The sequence below is a fragment of the Ambystoma mexicanum genome, chromosome 6p (assembly GCF_040938575.1).
Source record: "Ambystoma mexicanum isolate Mex_15411 chromosome 6p, UKY_AmexF1_1, whole genome shotgun sequence".
NCBI classification, from domain to species: Eukaryota; Metazoa; Chordata; class Amphibia; order Caudata; family Ambystomatidae; genus Ambystoma; species Ambystoma mexicanum.
This window is the reverse complement of record NC_090935.1, coordinates 161,919,637-161,940,256: the sequence shown is the minus strand read 5'-3', so window position 1 is coordinate 161,940,256 and position 20,620 is coordinate 161,919,637. Positions and strand designations below refer to the sequence as shown.

The 20,620-nt window shown below is 45.5% G+C and overlaps 1 protein-coding gene across 2 annotated transcripts in view; it reads right to left on the bottom strand.

Moving 5' to 3' along the window:
* LOC138511305 (aquaporin-7-like) overlaps nucleotides 1-20,620 on the bottom strand; it is a 339,953-nt gene that overhangs the window by 14,334 nt on the left and 304,999 nt on the right. For both annotated transcript variants that reach the window (XM_069626864.1, XM_069626865.1), the window contains 2 exons: nucleotides 2,705-2,823; nucleotides 66-283 (listed from right to left, as the gene is read on the bottom strand). In XM_069626864.1, the coding sequence (XP_069482965.1) occupies nucleotides 66-283; nucleotides 2,705-2,823 (337 nt within the window). The remainder of the gene's footprint in view (nucleotides 1-65; nucleotides 284-2,704; nucleotides 2,824-20,620) is intronic.

Below are 20,620 nucleotides of genomic sequence, written 5' to 3'. Positions count from 1 at the left end.
AAAAAAAACACAAATGTATATATTATAACAGCACAAAAATGATTAGCTAAAAGCACAAAACTTACCAAAATACTTCCAGTCCCCAGCCTGCCATGGCGGTGAATATCCTTGGAGGAAGATCTCTGGCTGGGTTAATGGCATATCCAGAATTCATACCCATAGACATACCAATTAGCGCCACTAGGATCCCAACCAGAAGGCCCTGAGTCCCGTTCAAGGCCGGGCTGTTTCGCTTGTCATTGATCGCAAGAATGCAGAGCAAGAGTGCCGCTGTGCCGATCACCTGTGAAACCAAAGGCATCGGGTCAGAATGGATTAGTTTAGGAAATCACCATAATGTACTGCATTTGGACTGTCATGAACAACTGGCCCCTGATAGATCTCATAGAATCCCAGAATAGTAAGAACCCTCTCTAATACACACAAGGTGTTACACAGCTGGCTTTGGTTCTCACTAGGGACATCTCTTTCCATTAATGGCTCCTCAATTGACCTTCGTAAGGTGGAAGAGGGGGTAAGAAAACATTTTGTGTTCAAGTTCATGGAGCATATGCCTAAACCTTGCTAAGGAGAGAGCCTCGGGTTAGAGATATCTGCTAGAGCTAGCTCTGCCGGGAATCTCTTCAGTGAATGTCCCTCACAATCAAACACTGCCCAAGTCTCTGGGGTTCGACTTTGACAGACACTTCTTCTTCAAATGGTACATAGCAAGGAAGACACAAATGGCTTGGTGATAACTTTCTCTAATGAGGAAAATCAAACCGTTCATCACAGAAAACAAAGTCGGATTTGCTTGCCAAGCCTTGATCCTCCCCCAACTGCATGGTGGCAATGCCCTTTTGGAAGGCCATCCAGTGACTACCTGGCAGCCCAGAGATGAGTCCTACATTCTGCAGCACAACTCATAAAAGGACTCCCAGAATTCGACCACACCACCTCAGCCGTCAGTGAACTGCATTGGCTCTCCCTGCAAGTCTGTATCATCTTCAAATCGTGCTATATCATCCACAAGGCTGTTGTCCTGGAGTACCCAAGCTACCTCACTGAGAAACTGAGCTTTGCTACAGGCCTACAGTACACCAGAAGTAAGGACTGTGCAGACTTCCACGCACTGGTGCAAAGACATGCCTTTTCTGTCCACGCCCCAAGTCTCTGGAACCTCCTCCCTGTCAACACCAGACTTGCACCCTTGCTTCTAAATTTTCGAAAAGGGCTCAAGACCTTTCTCTTGAAGGAATGGCTCCCCCTTAACACCTACGTCCACACACCCTCCACTCCACTCCTGACATGAGACTGGGTAAACTGCTCCACCCTATTTTCCGCTGGTTTCCTGTAGATCCCAAGCTGCCAAATTGCCCGCCCTCCACTTCCCCTGTTATTAGCTCCCTGTTGCCTTGTATTTCTGCTTCCCACCGTGTACTTTCCCCCCTAATTTGTAAAGCGCTCCACTGCTTCCCAAACCTATGCCTGAGCTCAATAAGTGGCCTAATAATATTTTAAAAAGCTAAACCAGCGTTTTCGAGAAAGAGAAAGACCTGTCTAATATGTATACCTTATGGATAGTGTGATTTTCTTTGCAGGTACTGAGTGCATGGGTGTGTACATAGAAGCCGGTTTGGATGTATCCATTAGAATGTTTCCACAACAGTCTTTTTCTCATGTCCCTTTGGGTGCTCAACCCCCCCCCAGACTCCCCCCCCCCCCCGATGCAGTACATTTCAGGGTGGGTCCTGCTGCAAGGAGGGGTTGACTGTAGGTCAGCTGCGTCTTAGTTAATTGGTGACTAGATGAGCTCTGGGGATCACCCATATAGTACCTCCAGGGTGCGCCTCACTTAGCAGGCGGCTTAGACTGGGCTCCAAAGGACCCAATCCCTCCCTATTCTCCATCATAGTGCCTATGTCATATGTCATATGATACTCATTTATTATCTTTTTAAATTAAATGTTGACCTAAGCATATATTGGCTAGCTGGAGCTGTATAGTATGCACAATAAGACCTCAATTTGGGCATGGAAAATCGCAAACTAGACTGCTCTCGTTTACTCATGCATAGCAAACAAAGAACCGATCATCAAGACTGGACACTGACCCACCCCCGCCTTTACTCTCCTCAATGACTTGGCTAGTTGGATACCATCAGCTTACATTTGCTATTGAGTTTCCTGTCGATTGATCATCTTACCAATGATCAAATCTGGAGACTAAAATGTCGCTGAGGAAGGGAAGGGACTGTGAAACAGGCCAGCGGCTGGAAACCTGTTCCCAGGGAGTCTATGGTGAAGAGAAGGGCTGGCAGTGGCAGAACACCGAGGGCACAAACCATTCGTTCGCTGTGAAGAAGCTTAAATAATGTCATTCATATCGCATAGAAATTGGGTGAATCTAAGAAATAGTGCGACTGCTTCCCAATTTGAAGGACATTTGCATTTTGTCAATGACTTATGATTGCTGGGTGCAGTCATAGGGACTGGGCCGATCTAATTAACCTATCCTGGAGCGCAAAGGATTTGCAGCTTCCAATACAACTGTTTGCATTAGAAAGGTATTTCAACTTTGGGACATTGAAGAGACATTTGTATCACCAAGTTCCTCTGTTGGTTAAACAAAAAAAGAAGGCTACAATGTCCAACAATTCATTTCTAATGAAATGGCAGAAAAGTAATTGATCATTATTGAGGCATACACGTGCTTTTTTAATTACCTGGTCTACAAACCCGCCTCCGATAGACAAATACGGTGCTGGGTATGTTGCAAATATGCCGGCTGTAGCGCAAGGGCCTGTCACTGTGAGGTTCCCCCCACAGTAGTCCAACAAAGCTTCTGGAAAAAAGTAAAGAAACAGCATCTATGACGTCACTGCTCTTATTTTTCTTACAGCTCACGTATTTCATATAGAAACACCCAACTCAAGTATTGAAACCCATTAGATGCCGTCAAAGCCTTGCCAAAGAGCTGCAGAGACTTTCACCACTTGACTGCCACTTTAAATCGGACCCATGTGAATTTATGTAGGTCATTTATTTATTTTGACATTTGTACAGCGCGCCAAGCCCAGAGGCATCTAGGCGCTTAAGTCGTTAATATCTCAAGATTTCTTTGTCACCTGTGAAAAAAGAGTTTCTCTAGTTCTCAGTGGTAATTATCAACTTCCCTAAGTTACTTCGATGTAGTAATAACATCAGGGCGCCTTGAACACCATTTGTTGCATAGGCGCTTTACAAATAACCAATAAAATGAAATAAAAAAATAGTACAGTCATGTTGTTCACCCTATGATTGTAAAGCGCGCCGTTGCTCAAAAAATACCCTAATGTAATGGTAAAGAAGTAATAACAGGTGTTAGCTAATTTCGACGCATCGAAGATAGCAGGTTACTTTGTTAAATGCGTTCTTTGGGCTTTCCATTGCCTACTCAGCTGGTGTGAGAGTTAAAAGGATGTGGCCAGCAAGATTTCTCAGCTTGTTGTATGGTGCAGTAGCCAGCTGCCTCCTCAATCCCTTCTGCCCTACCGGGGCAAGGATGACTGATGGCCTACGCTCAGAACTCCACGGACCCTAATAACTGCATGCGCTACCCGAAACAACACCTACCACTTCCATTGCAGCCACAGACCCTAACATCTGGTGGGAATGACCTGCAAACTGCATAAACAAGAAACAGGTTCAGTACAGGCCACAGCCATGCTGCACCTTTTACTCTGACATAGAACAGGCACAGAATGGGCAGCAGTGCTGAAAGTTTCTCCCACGCCTAGAACCGGTAGTGCCCGTGGTGGCTGCTTAATTTTTAAAGTGGTGGGACATAAATGCTTTCCCCGAATTCGCACACACTAACAATCCCTAACCAACCGTTCAAAATGTAGCATTGTACCCATACAGATGTTATAACAATTAGGTGACAAGCTACAGAATTTACAATCTCTTAATTAAGGTGCCAAATGAATTACTTTAGTAAAGGGCAGGTGGCTAATAGTTCACATAAGCATTTTGCAACATACTTTCAAAGTTGCAGTGCCACTGAAAACCATGAGGCCCTGTTACAACATATGCCAGTATTGGCACTTTAAAACAATTCCTCATATTGCTTGTGTGCTAAGAATGTCATGAGATCAGCCACACCAATATAGAAATCCCCAATGTGCTGTGAATAGACAGAGATTATCAGAATGCCTGCCAAGGCAATATCAGACAGTGCTGGGCCAACTTCCATGCTGGCTGTCCCCAAATAATCATGAGCCCTAAAGCAACAAACACACCTTTCACCTTACATGCTGACTGCTTGTGCCCAAATAATATCCTGTGGCTGGTTGCAACAATATATGCCAGCTCTGCTCTCACCCACTGTCATTCGACGTGTGCCTTTTAGACTATTATGAGGTCTGTCGCAACATTATATGCCAACATTTCCACTTTCATGTTGGTTGTGCTTGACCAAACACTATCCCAACAATATATGCCAGTGCTGCCACCTGTGTCATGCTGGTTGTGACAAAATACTGTGACAGGGCATATCCAAAAAAAACATTAAAGTCCTGGGCCTTGTCAAGCTGTTAGTACCTAAGCAATAGCACAAGGCTTGCCACCACCATATATGCCAGCCCTGGCCACCCTGTCATGCTGTAGGCGCCCAAATAATGTCATCAAGCCTGTAATATTGCTATGCCAGCAGAGTCAATGAAGCTATGATATTTAAACTGATTTACTTTATTTGGCGGTTCAAAACAATATTACATAATTTTGTGTGTCAAAGGATCTCTGTCCTCAGGTAAGGCTAGATATATGGCAGCCAGGGGCGCCGAGTACTCGGGTGCTCTGGGGCATGGGCACCCGCCGGCAGAATGAAGTCGGGGCTGAGTCCCCCCCCCCTCCCCCCGCCGGAGAGAAGAGGTGCAGTATGGATGGCCCTTTGTTCCATCCATACTGTGTCTCTCTCTCTGGTGGCCCGGGTAAAAGCCGGGGAAAAACGATGTTTAAAAATTGAGGGACGGATGCAAAGCAAGAGGCTCTTGTTTTGCATCTGCCCTTCAATTTCTAAAAATCGTTTTGGGTTGGGTGTACCTCTACATCCATGTACCCGGGTACACAGATGTAGAAGTGCACCCAACCCAAAACGATTTTTAGAAATGGAGGCACAGAATCAAAGCAAGTCTGTCCCTCTATTTCTAAAAATCGTTTTGGGATGGGTGTATTTGTACATCTGTGCACCCCTCTTGCCAAGAGGGGTGCACATATGTAGAAGTGCACCAAACCCAAAACGATTTTTGGAAATGGAGGCACAGATGCAAAGCAAGTCTGTCCCTCAATTTCTAAAACTCGTTTTGGGATTTTGATCGTAGTGAGAGATCCCCGCGATTGAGGTTTGAAGAAATTATAGAAATTCAAGCATCATTTCTGGATGTTTCACAATGATTTAAAATAGATTCGGAGGACATAGAATTTTGAAGGGGACCCGGCAGGGTTGCATGATGCAACATCTGTGAGAATGTCCTGCCAGAAGAAAGGGCAGCAGGTAGTTAGTAGCTGGGATGTCTCTTCGAGGGCTGCTGTAGCCTTGAAGATGTGGTGGTACTTTGTTATTCAGATATTCTTGGTTGAGTAGAATCTTTTCCTGAAGTATGCCACAATTTGATTGCATTTTGCTTGGGGTTGTGTTTTGCATGCTGCTCTAAGTTTAAATGCTTTAATTACCTTGAACATTAACACTTGGCTGTGTTGTGCTGAAGCAATGATTGCTTTCTTGGCTTTGATGATTCCTCCCAGTAGAAAAGTAGTTGTTGATGTTAGGCTAATATGTTTTCTTCAATTTTCTCTTCTCTTTCTTTGTGCCATGCCATTTTGGTGGGTACCATTTTTCAAATTGTTCTCTTCTGAGTTTTTAAAATGTATTTTTACGCAAGCTTGTCTGAAAGCAAGTTAATCGAGAGAGAGAGAGAGAGAGAGTGTCTGTGTCTGTCTTCATTTACAATTCTTTTAGGGTCTAGACAGAGTATAAAGGGCTAAGGAATGTGGTGGAGCCTGTGTGAAGATTGTAACTGGGATGGGTAAATGGTTTCCTCAGAGAGATGTATGTAGGAGCAGACTTTTGCAGAGCTCTCATTATAAAGTTGAGTGTTTGGCCACCTATGTTGGTCGGATCCCTCAATAGTTGAGATGAAGTACAGTTAGATTAGTTGTGAAAGATTTTGTGATTGGGTTATCCTCATTCTCGAGCCAAACGTTGAAATTTCAGAACATTGTCAAAAACCAATGGTCAATGGATAGGTTGGAAGCTACACCTGCAAGTTGGTCTACAACACATGTTGGGCTGGAGGAGGGTGGTCTGTAAATGAGGAGGAAGCTTAGAGATGAGGAGTCATATGGAGCAGATGAGTGCGAAAGATTTCAAATGCAGGATTGTATTGACTGAGGGTGTTGAGAGTGTGATAGAATCTCTCTGGAATTCCTCCACCTCTCTTGGTGTGATTCAGACATTTAAGCTTGTATCTGGTTGAAATGCTTTCATGGGTTACTGGTGATTGGTCATATGAGGGGCCAGCCTTTGTTGATGAACAGTAGATCAATTTGGTAAACCGATAATAAGTTGTATATGAATCTTTCATTAATCAGGAGACATCTTGTGCCACCAGGTATCGGTCAGTGGAGGGAGGAGAGACGATGGGAGGCTTGTTGATGTGTACAGTTACTGGAGTCAGGCTCCTCATCCAATACATTCCCTGTGAGTTGGTCGTTTCTGTCATAGATTTTCTTGCGATAAAGGTTGTGTTAAGCAATGTTTCTAATAGTACTTGTTTTATATGTGGATGGTAGCATATTCGGCTCAGTAGTACACTCATGTAAAGCTGCAATGTTGTCTTTTTTCTCTTTTGTGTCAGTTTGCCGGTAGGTTCCTCTTGGGCACTGTGTTCAGGTAGGTGCTTCAGAAGGTACCTGGCTATGAAAGTCATTGGGGGTCTTGGGAGATGTGGAAGTTGGATTGTCCTCTGTGGTCTCATGTTTTCTGGTCTGAAAGCGTTGCTAAAATGGCTTCTATCATTTTCTTTTCTCTTTCTTCTTTCCTAATTCTACTCTCATTTTGGATTCTTGGCATGCTCTTGCCTTTAATTACTTACAGGTGCAGAACACATGGGCATAGTCGTGAGAGTGGGGAAGGCGAGACGGTTTGATAGGGAAGAAAAAATACTTTGTTGGGAGTTGTTGCAGACTTTTGTGCTGTGTGAAGGCATCATGAAGCAAGATGCAGAAAACAGATTAAATGTTCAACCACAAATAGCTTTATTAATTTAAATGTCAGGATGGTTGAAGGCCTAACTGTCATGATGCCTACCCCCGGAGCACCAGGCCAGGCCCAGCACCCCCAGAAGCAGGCATCATGCCCTTGGGTAAAAGCCCAGCGGCCCCTTATAGGGGCTCTTTGGACTCAGTCCTGGCGCCTTTGGCGCCTTTGGCACCAGGCTCATGTTGGACATCAGTCTAGGCGCCAGGCTCATAAAGGGAGGTGTTTTGTGCACTTACCTGATGCAGACCATGCTGCACGCTTCAGGCCTCCCTGAGACCTGAAAGGGACTATTTTTTCATAGGGACTATTTTCTCACTCGGGCGTGGCCAGGGAAGGATACATACCTAGTTGGGGAAGGATACATACCTGGGACTTCTTTGGAGGCTATTTAAGCCACGCCCAGACAGCAGCTCATGCTTCGCGTTGTTCTGCTTCCTGCAGCTTAACGCTCACCGTGTCTGCTCCTGCTCCTGGACTCCAGCCACGCCCGCCTCGAACCTGGAAGACCTTCAAGGAAGGAAGAGAAGAGAAAGGTGAAAACCAAGGACTATTTCAAACTTCTTACCTGCATCCGGAATCTTCTCGCCAACATCCCTGAAGAAAGACTTCCATTTAAAAGCATCGCGTTGCTCGCTGCAGCGCCACGCTTCACTCACCTGTCCTCGAGACATCTCCCGGCTCCATCGCGGCTGTCAGCATCGGACGCCACATCTCTGCACCTAGGGGAGAGAGGAAGAAACAAAAGGTGAGCAGAAGGATCACAGAAGGAAAGCCTGATTAACAGCCATAATACTTACCGGCTTTTCTTCCACATTTCGGGTCGGCGCCGTCCCGTTGGCAGGTACCGTACCCCGGCCCCTATGGGGAAAGGACAAGAGACATTTCTGGGGAATGATAAGGACATTTAGAGGGATCGCCCTCATCACTACTCACCTCGGCAGTTTAACCCCTCGACGCATCGCCTTCATTCTGCACCTGAAATAAAGGACAGATCACAGGTTAGAAAGACAACATAAAGGGGGCCTCACTTGAACTTTGAACTTTCATACTTAGGGCGCATCGCTCAGGAAAGTCAAGTGGATTTTGCCAGCGCCATTCTGAAAACCAGTGAAGTAACTGGACGAACGTGCGCCCCTGCACCAGAAGCAGGATGGAGAGTTCATCCTTCCAAACCATAAGGTGAGCTTAAACCGGGGTTTGGAGGAAGTTAGAGAGGAACGAAGGGGGAAAGGGGGGAGCTAGCACACTATTCTGCAGACTGTTAATCCCCTTTCTCATCTGCAGAAGGATATTCCTACGGGCCAGGCAAGCACGATTTGGAGGTCCTGTCCAATCGGTGTTCCGGGTCCTGCGCATCACGCTAGAAGAGGCCACAGCAATCCAGACTAGACCAGCGCCCCCGTGGGAACCAGGTGAGCGTTACACTAACTTGCCCTATGCTAAGGTGGGATCTCTCTACCTAGAGACACTAAGGAAAGTCTGAGTCAGGAAGTTCAACTGAAGTCTGTCTGTGCGTCCAAAACCTATACTTGCCCTCACAACTAAAGCTCAAAAATGTGTAGGGATATCGCCAACAAAATAAATAGTGTTCCAAATAAGTTTTGAGCTTCTTCCAGCTCTAGGCTTGCTTTTCAGATCCTCTTCCCCAAGTTTAAGACAGTTCCACAAAGTCTATGGGTCCCCTTCCCCAAGAAGACAACACAGTTCCAAAGGAATCTTGGGGTTCCTTACGCCAAGAAGACAACACGGTTCAAAAGGGATCTTAGGATTCCTTCCACAAGACAGCAACAAAGTGCATAGGGTTCCCTTTCCCAAGACGTCAGCGTTTCCAGCTTGCCAACTTCTTCTTAGTTTCAGTCTCTCAATATTCAAGACCAGTTCTAGGTCAACTTTACACTCTTGTTTTCTTGACAGTTCACACAAAAAGCCTTCTTTGCTTCACTTCAGCAATCTCTTACATACATTCGGATTAACTTTCTGTATGTTTCCTTGGCTTTCACAGATAGTCTACCCCCACTATAGGCGCAGTTGTCGGACCACACGGTCCACCCATTGCAGGTCATGCAACCGGAAACCCTAGGCTTTCTTGCGGGCACAGGTTCTCTTGTATCTACCCCTGTGTTCTGGTACAAATTCACTTGGCTTTCTCCTTGCCATCCTTTTTGGCTTTGCAACAATGTGTTATCCTCTTTGCCAGTCTCTTGACTTTGCCACAATGTGTTCTTTCAGATATTTCACCGCGTGGTGCTCTTTTCCCTTCACCACGACTTTCACACTCTTCGGTAATATTCAATACTTGCTTTTCACTGTATTTCATAAGATTCATTATTTGCTTTCAATATATTGTACGTACACAAACTTGTCTTCTGTTCGCCGGCTTATCAAAAGCGTTCATAGGCTTGTCGGAAGCTTTCCTTTTTGTTCAGTATTCAATAATGCTTAACTCTTAATCTTTTGTCCACAGTTCATCTTCTTCATATTGTTCATCAGAACCCTTGACTTTGGGTTCGCAGATTCTTGCACATCTCCATTCGATCATTCAGCATTTACTTTTGACCTTTAACAGCCCCCAGGAGTGCACTGTTTGAGTGTTCCCTTGTATTCACTCACCAGTCCCTGACGGCTGCTTTCCTCTTCTATGGCTCCACATACACTATTCCGCTGGACAGCGAGCCCCGCTCACACTCTGGTCTTCTTTCTTTGGGTTGCCAGCAGCTCTGCTCGCTTCCCGTAGATGCTGCCGGTAGCTTGCAGCAATTGAATTCTGTCCATGCCCTGCAGCGCCTGAGATGGGTCCCCGACCAAGGAGGCTCCTACCACTGTGACCCTTTCACGGCCTGCCCGGGCCTTGGCACCACAGTCTCTCCCAGGAACTTGCCGGCATTCTGGTTTCCCGATAGGACCCTCCTCGGCAGCCCCCTTCACCACAGGATTTCTCTTCCCTCAGGCCTGCATAGATCGGCCTGGCTTCACTCCTGCTGGTCTCTTCCATGGTTGTTTCTCTCCCTTTTATAAAATTCCAGCCATTTAACAGCCCAATTGCCTGAACCTAGTTAGTAGAATTCACTGGACATGCCTAACCCTCACAACAGTCTGCAGGCCTCTTCCTCACTCCTTGTCACCTCTTCCTCGTCCCAGTACTATAGTGGTACGAAGAAGGCGAAATGAGACGACGTGATTGAAAACAGCCTATGAAGGCAGGGTAAGGTTGATTATTACAAGGAAAATGGGGGTTCCATGTTTCGTCTGTTTACATTCTCTTCTTCACCATCTTCCTAGTGTTCCTAGATCGGTAGTGTCTTCTGGTGTTATCCTGGGCAAAGGGAGAAGGGTAGCAATATCCCATAAATGCGACTTGAAGCGAGGGTTCATCAGAGAATGAAAATGTGGTATACTGTGTCTCACCCAAGGACATCCCCTTACCATTCCCCAAGTCTCCCCTACCCAGGTGATCCTCCCTCCCATCTCCGTCCCCAGGTTCGGGATCCAAGAGGGATGACCCTTCCCTTGCCACCTGAGCAGAGGATGTTGGGGAGAAGGAAGTGAGGACGCCCTCTGGTTCCTCACAGCTGCTACAGTTTAGTTACTAGAAGCATCGATGCTAGAGACATGGTTGATGTGTCTAGGTCTTTGGTTGATGAGAGCAAAATTGGCAGAAAGCAAGGTTTAAAAAAAAAAAGTCTATCAAGCAGCTATGGGACAGGCTGCCATGGGCCAGACTGACATTCATCTCATCATGCTGTGGCTTAAGTGTGGAGCCCAGTGAGAAAGACATCTCACAAAGCTACGAAGGTGACCGATATCACAGTGCAACAAAGCTTTCAGTGATTTATTCAGTTAGTGGCCAATGGAATTGATATTAGGGGTCATTACGACCCTGGCGCTAAGGGGTTAACGGCGCCGTAAAAGGCTGCGGCGCCGTTAACCCCTTAGCGCCTTACTACAAGGTCCCTTTGCGGGACCCGTCCTGAACGGCTGGTCTGGACCAGCCGTTAAAGTAGGGACCCGCAAAGGGACCTTGATGGCAATTACGGTACCGCAATTTGCGGTACCGTAATTGCCGCCTTCCCCATTCCCATTGAGCCCTATGGGGCAAAAAATGGGAATGGGGAAGGGCCATGGAGAAAGGGGGAATTACCGCCCCGCCAACCTTGGAATGGGGTGGCAATTCCCCCTTTCTCCATGGTAGACTCCGGCATGGACCATGGAGCTAATAGCACATTGGTAGTAGAGGGAGATTGATTAGCTAGTTCAGTGGAGCTAATGCTAATCCCAGTGCTATGCACATTCTATCACCGTGCAGTTGATATAACTATGCGAGAGGCTTGCCAGCTAACATACAAAGCGGGTGCAATGGAAACCAGTTTCTTTAGCAAGTAGCACAGATATCAGATACCAAGGAGTCAAATCGTAGAAGAGTTCGATTGCAAATATACTGTGGACCCTGGACAGACGGCACCAAAATACATTTCTATGCTGTGCGTTCAGCAGGTAACACAGAGATGCAGATGCAACAAGGAACAGCCATGTCACAGCAGGGAACACAAGTAGCAGATGCAACAGCGTCAGTTTCCATCACAGATCCACTGATGCAGCTATGCTATAGACACAAGCATGCAGTGCCGACAGGGTGTGACTATGCTGTGGGTTCAGCAAGTGGCACAAAGATGCAGATAAAATGAAGAACGCATTCCCAACTGTGTAACTGAAGTAGTTATCGGGGTACAGCGTGTAGCAGCTGCAAATGGAGCCCGCTTCTATCACAGTGCAACTGATTAATCTATTGTATAGATTCAGAACAGGTTGCATACAATAGTACTGCCTGTGCTATAGGTCCAGCAGGTAGGACAAGGATGCAGATGCGAAGGCAGACCACGAAGAACCATTTTTATCACACTGCAATTGATGCTGTGTTGTGGGTCAGCAGGTAGCACAGGTAGTGAATGCAAGGGAGACAATTTCTCAACACAGTGCAATTGATGCAACTATGCGATTTGGTCAGACGGCAACACAAGTAGCAAATGCAAGGGGGACAATTCTTAACACAGTTCAACTTGCAATAGATATACTACGGACGCAAAACAAAAAGTGCAAAACAGATGTAACTAAAAAATGAGCTCGTCAGATAGATAACTCCAAACAGATGCAATGAAGACACATTTCTATCATAGTGGAATTCATGCAACTATGCCATGTAGTCAGCGGGTAACACAAGTACCAGATGTAAAAGGTGACAATTTCTACAACACAGAAACGTATGTAGCTGCGCTTTGATAATTGTTATCACAGTGCAAGTGATGTCACTAAGCAGCTAGCCCAAGTAGCAGTTGGAAGTTATTAAATAAAGAGCAATTTCTAACACAGTGAAAAGTGATGCAACTATGCTATGGAGTCAACAATGCCAAATAAACAACTATTATCTCAGTTCGACTGATGTAGATATGCTATGGGGCCTCATTACGACCCAGGCGCTATTGGGTTAACGGCGCCGTAAAAGGCTGCAGCGCCGTTAACCTATTAGCCCCTAATTATGAGGTCCCTTTGCGGGACCCGACCTTAACGGCTGGTTTTACCAGCCGTTAAAGTAGGGTGCCGCAAAGGGACCTTGGTGCCAAGTACAGTACCGTACTTAGCGCCTTCCCCATTCCCATTAAGCCCTATGGGGCAAAAATGGGAATGGGGAAGGGCCCATAGAGAATGGGGCATTACCGCCCCGCCAACCTTGGAATGGGGCGGTAATTCCGCCATTCACCATGGCGGAGCCCGGCATGGACCATGGTGCTAATAGCACCATGGTTTAGCGCCGTGGTCGTAATGAGGCCCCATGGACTCAAAACAAGGCAGCTCCAAATAGATGTAACTAATCTATGGGTTCACCAGATAACACCAAGCAGAGGCAATGGGGAACAATATCACAGTAGGTAACACTGACAGCAGATGCAAAGGCGTGAGTTGCTATCACAGTGTCATCAATGTGACTCTACTGTGGCCCTCAAACAGGATATACGTTAGAATTTCGAATGTAGAAATTGCTGCATCTTTTTTTTGGTTATTTTTTAAATGAGGGATGATCCCCAGACCCCTTCTCTACCCCCCACCATAACTATACCCCCCCACGCCCGTATAGTTCTTAAAAAGTTCCCCAAATTTGGAGAAATAACCGCAAAAAAAGATGCGGTCATTTCTAAATTGGACATTTTTCTCCCGACTTTTTGTACAGACACCTCAAACAGGAGGCGCAGTCATACATAGGCTGGTCCCCTACCTGAAGCTAGGTGAGTGTGTTCGAGAATACGAGGCATCCGGGCTAGGGCACCAGGTGATCAGGCCAACTAGGAGGCACACATAGCCTCTGCCCTTGGCTGCTGAGCAGGCAAGACTGACGTGTGTACGGGTACTGGGTCATGTGGCCCGTCTGGAGTCCAATCAGCTACAGCAGAGGGCGGTGAAGAGGCTGGGGTAGGCGAGTAGGCTGCAGGAAGGATTGGGAAGGGTCAAAAACTGGGAGGAACACGTGTGCATAGGAACAAAAGTACCCCCCAGCCCCAAACATGCACAGAGGGTGCTGAGCAGAGGAACAGGGGTCCTTATATGGGTCACATCTGCTGCAGAGGGAAAAAGCAGTACTGGTGAGTTTGCATAGGCCCAATTTGATTGCACTTCAAGTGCTCCCTTGGACCCCTGTAAGGACCAGTCTGGCACCTCCGCAGCGGGCAGGGAAAAAGGTTGGAAACGCTGCAGGAAGGATTGGGGAGTGTGTTACACATGAAAGAAAACTTATACAGGAAGACAAATGAACCCCCAAACTATGCACAAAGGGATCTGGAAAGAGAGACAGGGGTGTTCACGTGGGCGCCACAGATGCTAGTATGGGTGAGCTGGAACAGGAATTGGCAGCTACTGTCTTCGGGGTCAACACAAATGCAATAAAGAAGTTGCAGACCAACCAAGAAAGGCCATATAAAATATTGCTAGGTTAAAAATAGGCTTGGGAAATGGTTGCAAACAGGCTCGAGGATTAGGAAAATCATCAGGAAAATGTAACCTCAAAAAGCTTAATGGAAGGTATTGTAGAGCAAGATATCATGGGCTCTGTGCCCACATTGATCTCGACGCACATTCAGGGGGAATTGTCGTGGATGGAGTTTACAGAGTTGTCCCTGTGAAACGGATCTGCGTGCGGCGGTGCATCCAGAGACATATTAATGACATGTCATGCATACGCAACCAAAGAGAGAGACCTACAGAAGGCCTGAGTCATGCAAGCTATTTCTTACCGGGGAAAATCACGGTTATTGTTTATGGACACATTTCCGGTTCCTCTTTAAAAAAAGATGAGCATTCAGGCACATCACCGAGAAGATAAGATCAGCTGAGGCGAGCTACAGGTGTCTCTTTCCATTGAGACTGGCTTTTCTTTGAGAAAACAAGCCACACAGAGACAAAACAATGTTGGAGGCTAAATACATTCTGTGGATAAAGACCAAAGAATCAACATCTGCAGGAAGTGGCCTCAAAGTCAATAGGATTTAGCCAGTCCCGGGGCAGGTTAGGGGACGCTTACAGAATGTTGAATCGATGTCCCATTCCAGTGTCTCATGTGAATTTGAAGACACAGCGTGAAATGTACTAGGTATTTTCCTCAAATTGGCTATCAATTTGTAGTTCAAATGTTATTGTTAATTGAGAATGGATTGTCTGGATAAGTGACTTTTCGAAAGCTGTAGAGATTCTTATGTTGAGATCCTCATCACATTATGTCTATATCTGTTTGGTTTGCTTCTGTGAGGATGAAAGCAGGAATGCTTAGCAGTTAGATTGGTTCCTCAGAACGTTATCTCACCTTTGTAGTCTTCTCTCCTAGGAGTTTTCTGCCTCTGACTGTATTTGCTGAAAAGTGTAGAGGAGTAAGGTTCAATTTGATAATAGTTTAGATATGTCGTTGTTTTGTGGGTGTCGGTGTGATAAATAAGGATGCAGGAAGCATTTGCACCGCTTTCTTACTACAGAGAGAGGAATCCACTATTAGTCCGGCTACTGTGATCAATAATGCTACTCATACTACCCAAGTTTCATTCAGAGTACTCTCATTTACTATTATGGGCTTAGATATACCTTAAAAGAGAATCCGCCTGTTAGTAACGTGATGCAGGCTCTATCCAAGAAATGCATTTGATTAGGGGAGAAATTCGAAGGCTGGTCCCTAAAGTATTTTCTGGTACAGTTTTTCACTGCACACAAAGCTCATTCACGGTGTGAAGCTAATCTCCTGTTGTGGAACTTTTTTTGTAATTGAATCGGGAGGGTCGCTTTCTTGTCTTGAATGGTCAACTGGGAGGAGAATGCTTGACGATAGCCACGCGCCACGGTATATTCTCCTAATGAGGACCGAAATCATTATTGCTTGGTGCGCACCGAGGGAAGCACCATGAAGCACCTCTCACTGCTCGATTCGTGTTGGAACTGTGAACTGCATTTGTGAAGCTATAACAAACTCTTAATAGAGCGTTAGTGTTTTTCAAGTTAAGCCATGCCCACTGGAGGGCAAGTGTACAAGATCAGCATTCTGTGCGCACCAGCGAGCGCCTGCACTGAGGGAAGCGCCAGGAAGCACCTCTTTGCACCTCCCGCTGCTGGATTCGTGTTGGAACTGTGAACTGCATTTGTGAAGCTATAACGGTATTTGACCTGCTAACCGTGGAACTGCAACGCTCTACTTAATCCTTATACTCACATATGAACCTTATATATTATTTTATTCCTTTGTAGAACTCTTAATAGAGCGTTACAGTGTTTTTCAAGTTAAGCCACGCCCACTGGAGGGCAAGGCTACAAGATCAGGATTCCGCATGCACCAGCGCGTGCACACCGAGGGAAGCACCAGGAAGCACCTCTTTGCCGAGGAGGCGAGGCGGCGGGAGAGGTTGGTGACTTCTGTGCTCCTCGATTAAAGAATTACAAACTGGACTGTGAGTAATGTTGACGAGATCCTCGTAATTAGGTATGTCTCCAAGAAATCCGCCTTTGCCTTCTATAGTCAGTTCACATGGTGCGGCATTTACAGCCTTGCACGAGTGTTTGACTCCGGTCAGGGGTCTGGGCAGGAAAGGCATGCCTGGTGAATGGGGATAATTGCATGTTTTGTAGCGGTTCGTTGTCGGCCACAGAGCGAAGAGGGCTCTGGGCGATAATCCGATGCAGGTGGTTGGAGGAGCTCTGAGCGTGGAATCTTTGAGTGCAAGTCCCGCAGTTGGCTCAGCCTGCCCTGCACCAGTCGTCGTTGCGGTGCCGGCTCAGTCAGCTGCAACTGTGAGCAAAAGTACCCGCCTGCATGAGTCATCCATCTCTGACACGGCATTGCTAGACTCGTTAACCCTGGTTCTGAACCTCCCCACAGCTCTAACGAGTTTAGCCAAGGCGGCGGGTGATGCCGTGATTATTGACCTGGATATGGATGGATCTGCATTTTCAGACAAATGTATGTCGGACAATTTGTCCAGATCACCCGTGATGTTTACGGATTCTTCTCAAAGTTTTGGGCACTAATACTTCCATTTGTCGCGAAGTGCGCACGCGTGGCACCAGTACCGACTCATATACGAATGCCTCGCCCCCCACCCCCAGACGAACATTTCTCTGCAGGCGTTAAATCTGGCTGTCCACTCATTAAGTGATCTATTGCGTCTTTTAGACGAAAAAGTTACAAATCAGGGGAATGTGATTAAGGAATTATTGACTGCCTCTAATGGGTGGGGGAAAGCATCTATGCGTTCGGTAGCCTCACAAACAATTTTAGAGGACGCCTTCCCAACGCCTACATGTTTGCCTGCAAGGGATTTCCGAAATCTTGGGTATAAGAGTACTTTACTGTGCATTAAGTCCATTATATATGATGATGCATTTGTGCCCTCGATACGAGATATGGAAAATGGTGTACCTTGTTTTGAGTGTGTTTGACCTTCGAAACTAGCATCTGCGCAAAAATTGTATTCAATCTTTGTGCTAACAGCAAAGTTATTAAATCGAGAAATGTGGTAGAAGCTACGCAAAAGCAAGTGCTTAGTAACATAGTCGAAAAGAAGATAAAGATGAAATTATCTAAAAATCAACCAACTCCCAAACAAACTGGAAAGGCTGTCGCCAAATGGTTCCTGAAACCATTTCTGTACCAATTACTGCGAACAAAAAACAAAGTGTGAATGCTTCTGATGTAATAAAAAAAAATACTTATTATTGAACCAAGCCAAGTTAAGAAAGTCTCCTAATGTGCCAAGCCCAGTGGTGGCGGAAGCGTATCCCCCTCTAGATGCCTTGGTAAATGAGATTGCACAGCTGAAGTCGCATAATGCTGGGCCATCAAACTTACCACCGACGACTCGATCAGGTCATTTTTGTGCTAGTGTGGATACCATCCAAGCCAGGATGGAGGAGGTAATGCTTCATAGAGCAGAAATAAGGAAGGCAGTAGATGCATACATGCAAGGTCATAGCTTCCCTCCTTTGGTGTCGGTGGTCCCCGCCTCGTTGTCGTGCTTGTCTACTGATAGCTCCAAAAAATTGGTAAGTACGGTGAGGCAATCCACAATTGTCAGCGATGCAAGCGGGGCAACTTCTATTGATCTTGTAGCTCCCACTATGAGCGCAACTCCGGTAAGCATTGGCAAAGAGCTCCAGACGATAGTTGGCTCCGCGGCCTTCACTAAGTCGGTCGGTGCCACCTCATGTGAATTCTTCAAGTGACTTTTCGAATGCAGTGCTTTCACTTATCAAGAATGCACTGTGAGATTTGGGCTCGAATATTAAAGACAAGAGTGCTGGTTCATCTGGCTCGTCAATGGGGGAACAGGAGAACAAGTGAAATCAGAAAGTTAGAATTCGACCAGCTCTATGTTCCTTGGTTCTGAAATGTAGACCGGCACCATGCACACAATCCGATCTTAACCGAAGAGCTATTTTGGCAATTTTTTCTGACATCCAGCTGTTACAGGATATCACTTCTGCAGATCTAACTCCGGTGGAATTTGTATCCAACCAATATTTAAACGCTGTTCGTATTTGGATACAATCCAGAGTGATCCAAAACCTTGTGTGGCAGGCGAAAAGCTTTCTGTTTGATCTGGGCTTTTTACTTAGTGTAGAAATGGATAGTGTGTCTGGCCCATCAGTGGTAAGCAATATGGAATGTGCACCAAAGTCTAAAACCTTACCTACAGTCATCTCAAATACTAAGCAATTACTACGACGGGGGAGGGGTTCTTGTGTTTGCAATTGCAATCCAAATTTGAATTAGCTATTCAATCCCAGAGGTCCTCATTCTTTTTCATTAGTCAGCTGGAACTCCCAAGGATTTAAGCATCTCCTGAACAATGATGAAAGTGGGTTAAGTAAATTCGCCATAACCCTCCTTCAGGAAACTTGGTTAACAACACCCTTAGTTTGGGCTGAGCACTGTAAGCGGATTCAATTCAACACTACAGCTAAGTCAATGCTTAGTCTGGGATGCTGATGGAAACCCTTATTGATATATTTTTATGTCCAGTTCATGTACTTTGGATGACAGCCCTTATATCACACCCCTCTCTTAGAATCCCCCTGACCCCAGTGAGCCAAGAAGTAGGTTTGTTTCGCAAATTAAAAGGTTTTATTTGAAAAATTAAACAATATATATCACACTTCTATAGTAAATTAATATTTGATAGCACACTTGTGAGGATGATAGTGATCAACAATGGATAATGTTACAGTGGTACACTCTTTTTGATGGCTTAGAAGTGATATAGAGAGGATGAAGTAGCTGAGAATGCTTTTATGGCTTCAAAGACAATGCAATGATGAATAAAATGCAGTACAGAAATAACTTGATATGATTTAGCAAAAGATAATATAATCACTTTTTCTCTGGCAATTCACCCCCCCCCATTTGCAAGGTAAGAAATGGAAGGAGAGCACACAGTCTTCAAGAATCCCAACAAAATGCAATACCAAATGCAGTTTCCCCACTAGCAAGCTTAGAGAAAAACAGGTATGCTTTTAAAACGCAGGCAAATTACTTTAATGTGGTTTGCAAGGAAGTGAAAAGGTGCTAAAATTGCTTTTAATTCCCTCTAGAGGTTCAAGGTAGGTGATGGCTACTTTATATTAGTTCAGGCTCACTTTAGCAATGCTCTATGTGTAACCAGCAGGTTAAAACGAATTTTAGCAAAGGAAAGCAAGAAGCTGCTGATTTTTACACGTGGCTGAAATTGTGCAAAATGTAAAATCGCGACAAATTTACTTGCGCGCCTCGAGCGTAAGTACGGAGGCACTATAAGGAGTAGGAAGTCGGTTAGTTGGAAAGCCTAGAATCTTAGCTTTAAGATGAACGTTAAATCTCGTTCCTAGCACAAACGGTTCCGGAGATACGGCTGATTTCGTGAAGGTAGTTTTTCGGATTTGAAATTTAAAAGTTCAAAATGACAGATGACAGTTTTCAGTTTAAAAGATGACAGAATGACACGATTCTAGGAGGCAGTTCTACTTAGGTTAAAAGAGTTTGGATTAGATAATTTTAAACTAAGAAATTGGTTTTGCACAGTGAGTACTCACACTATATTTTTGAAATAAGCCGTCAAGTTCTGGTCAGGTTGGACGGGACTTCCGGCGGGTGGTTCTGAACAGCGGTCTGGTCTCTGGTTCTGCTCTCAGCACTGCACAGTTCTGGTCTCTCTGGATCTCTGGTCTCTCTGGATCTCTGGTCTCTCTGGATATCTGGTCTCTCTGGATCTCTGGAGGTTGATGGATTTGAAGTCTGGAGTCTCCCGGCAAAGCGTCCCGCAAGAAAGTGGAAAGTGAATCCCCTACCTGGGTTTCAGTGGCCCTTTTTATGTGTTTTGAAAATGGGTGTGTGCCTGGGCCTAGCTAAGCCTGCCCCTCTCTACTTGTCATTGGCCCAATTCTCCCCTCTCCCATGATTGGGGGAAGGAAATTGATTGTCATCATGATGAGGTCTGTTTATGGGTCAGAGGATCCTCCCCTGGTCAATTTGCCCACAAATCTATATTTGATTCAAATACATATTTCCCCGATACACAATTTGTTGAAATTACATGTACACATTATATATTCCTTATGGTACATGCTTGTCCGCCTCTGATCTTCCTGGGGGCTTGCATTAAAAAATAACAACATTTTGCGCTTTTTGATTGGTTTACCAATATCGGACATTTACCAAAAATTACACAAATGTGCGCAAGGAGTATGGACATTAATTGATGAAGTGTCGGATTTTTAACATGCAGACATTTGGAGTAAAACCGTATTTTCCGCTAGCAACCCCCCAGAATACACCACAGGGTCCTAACAC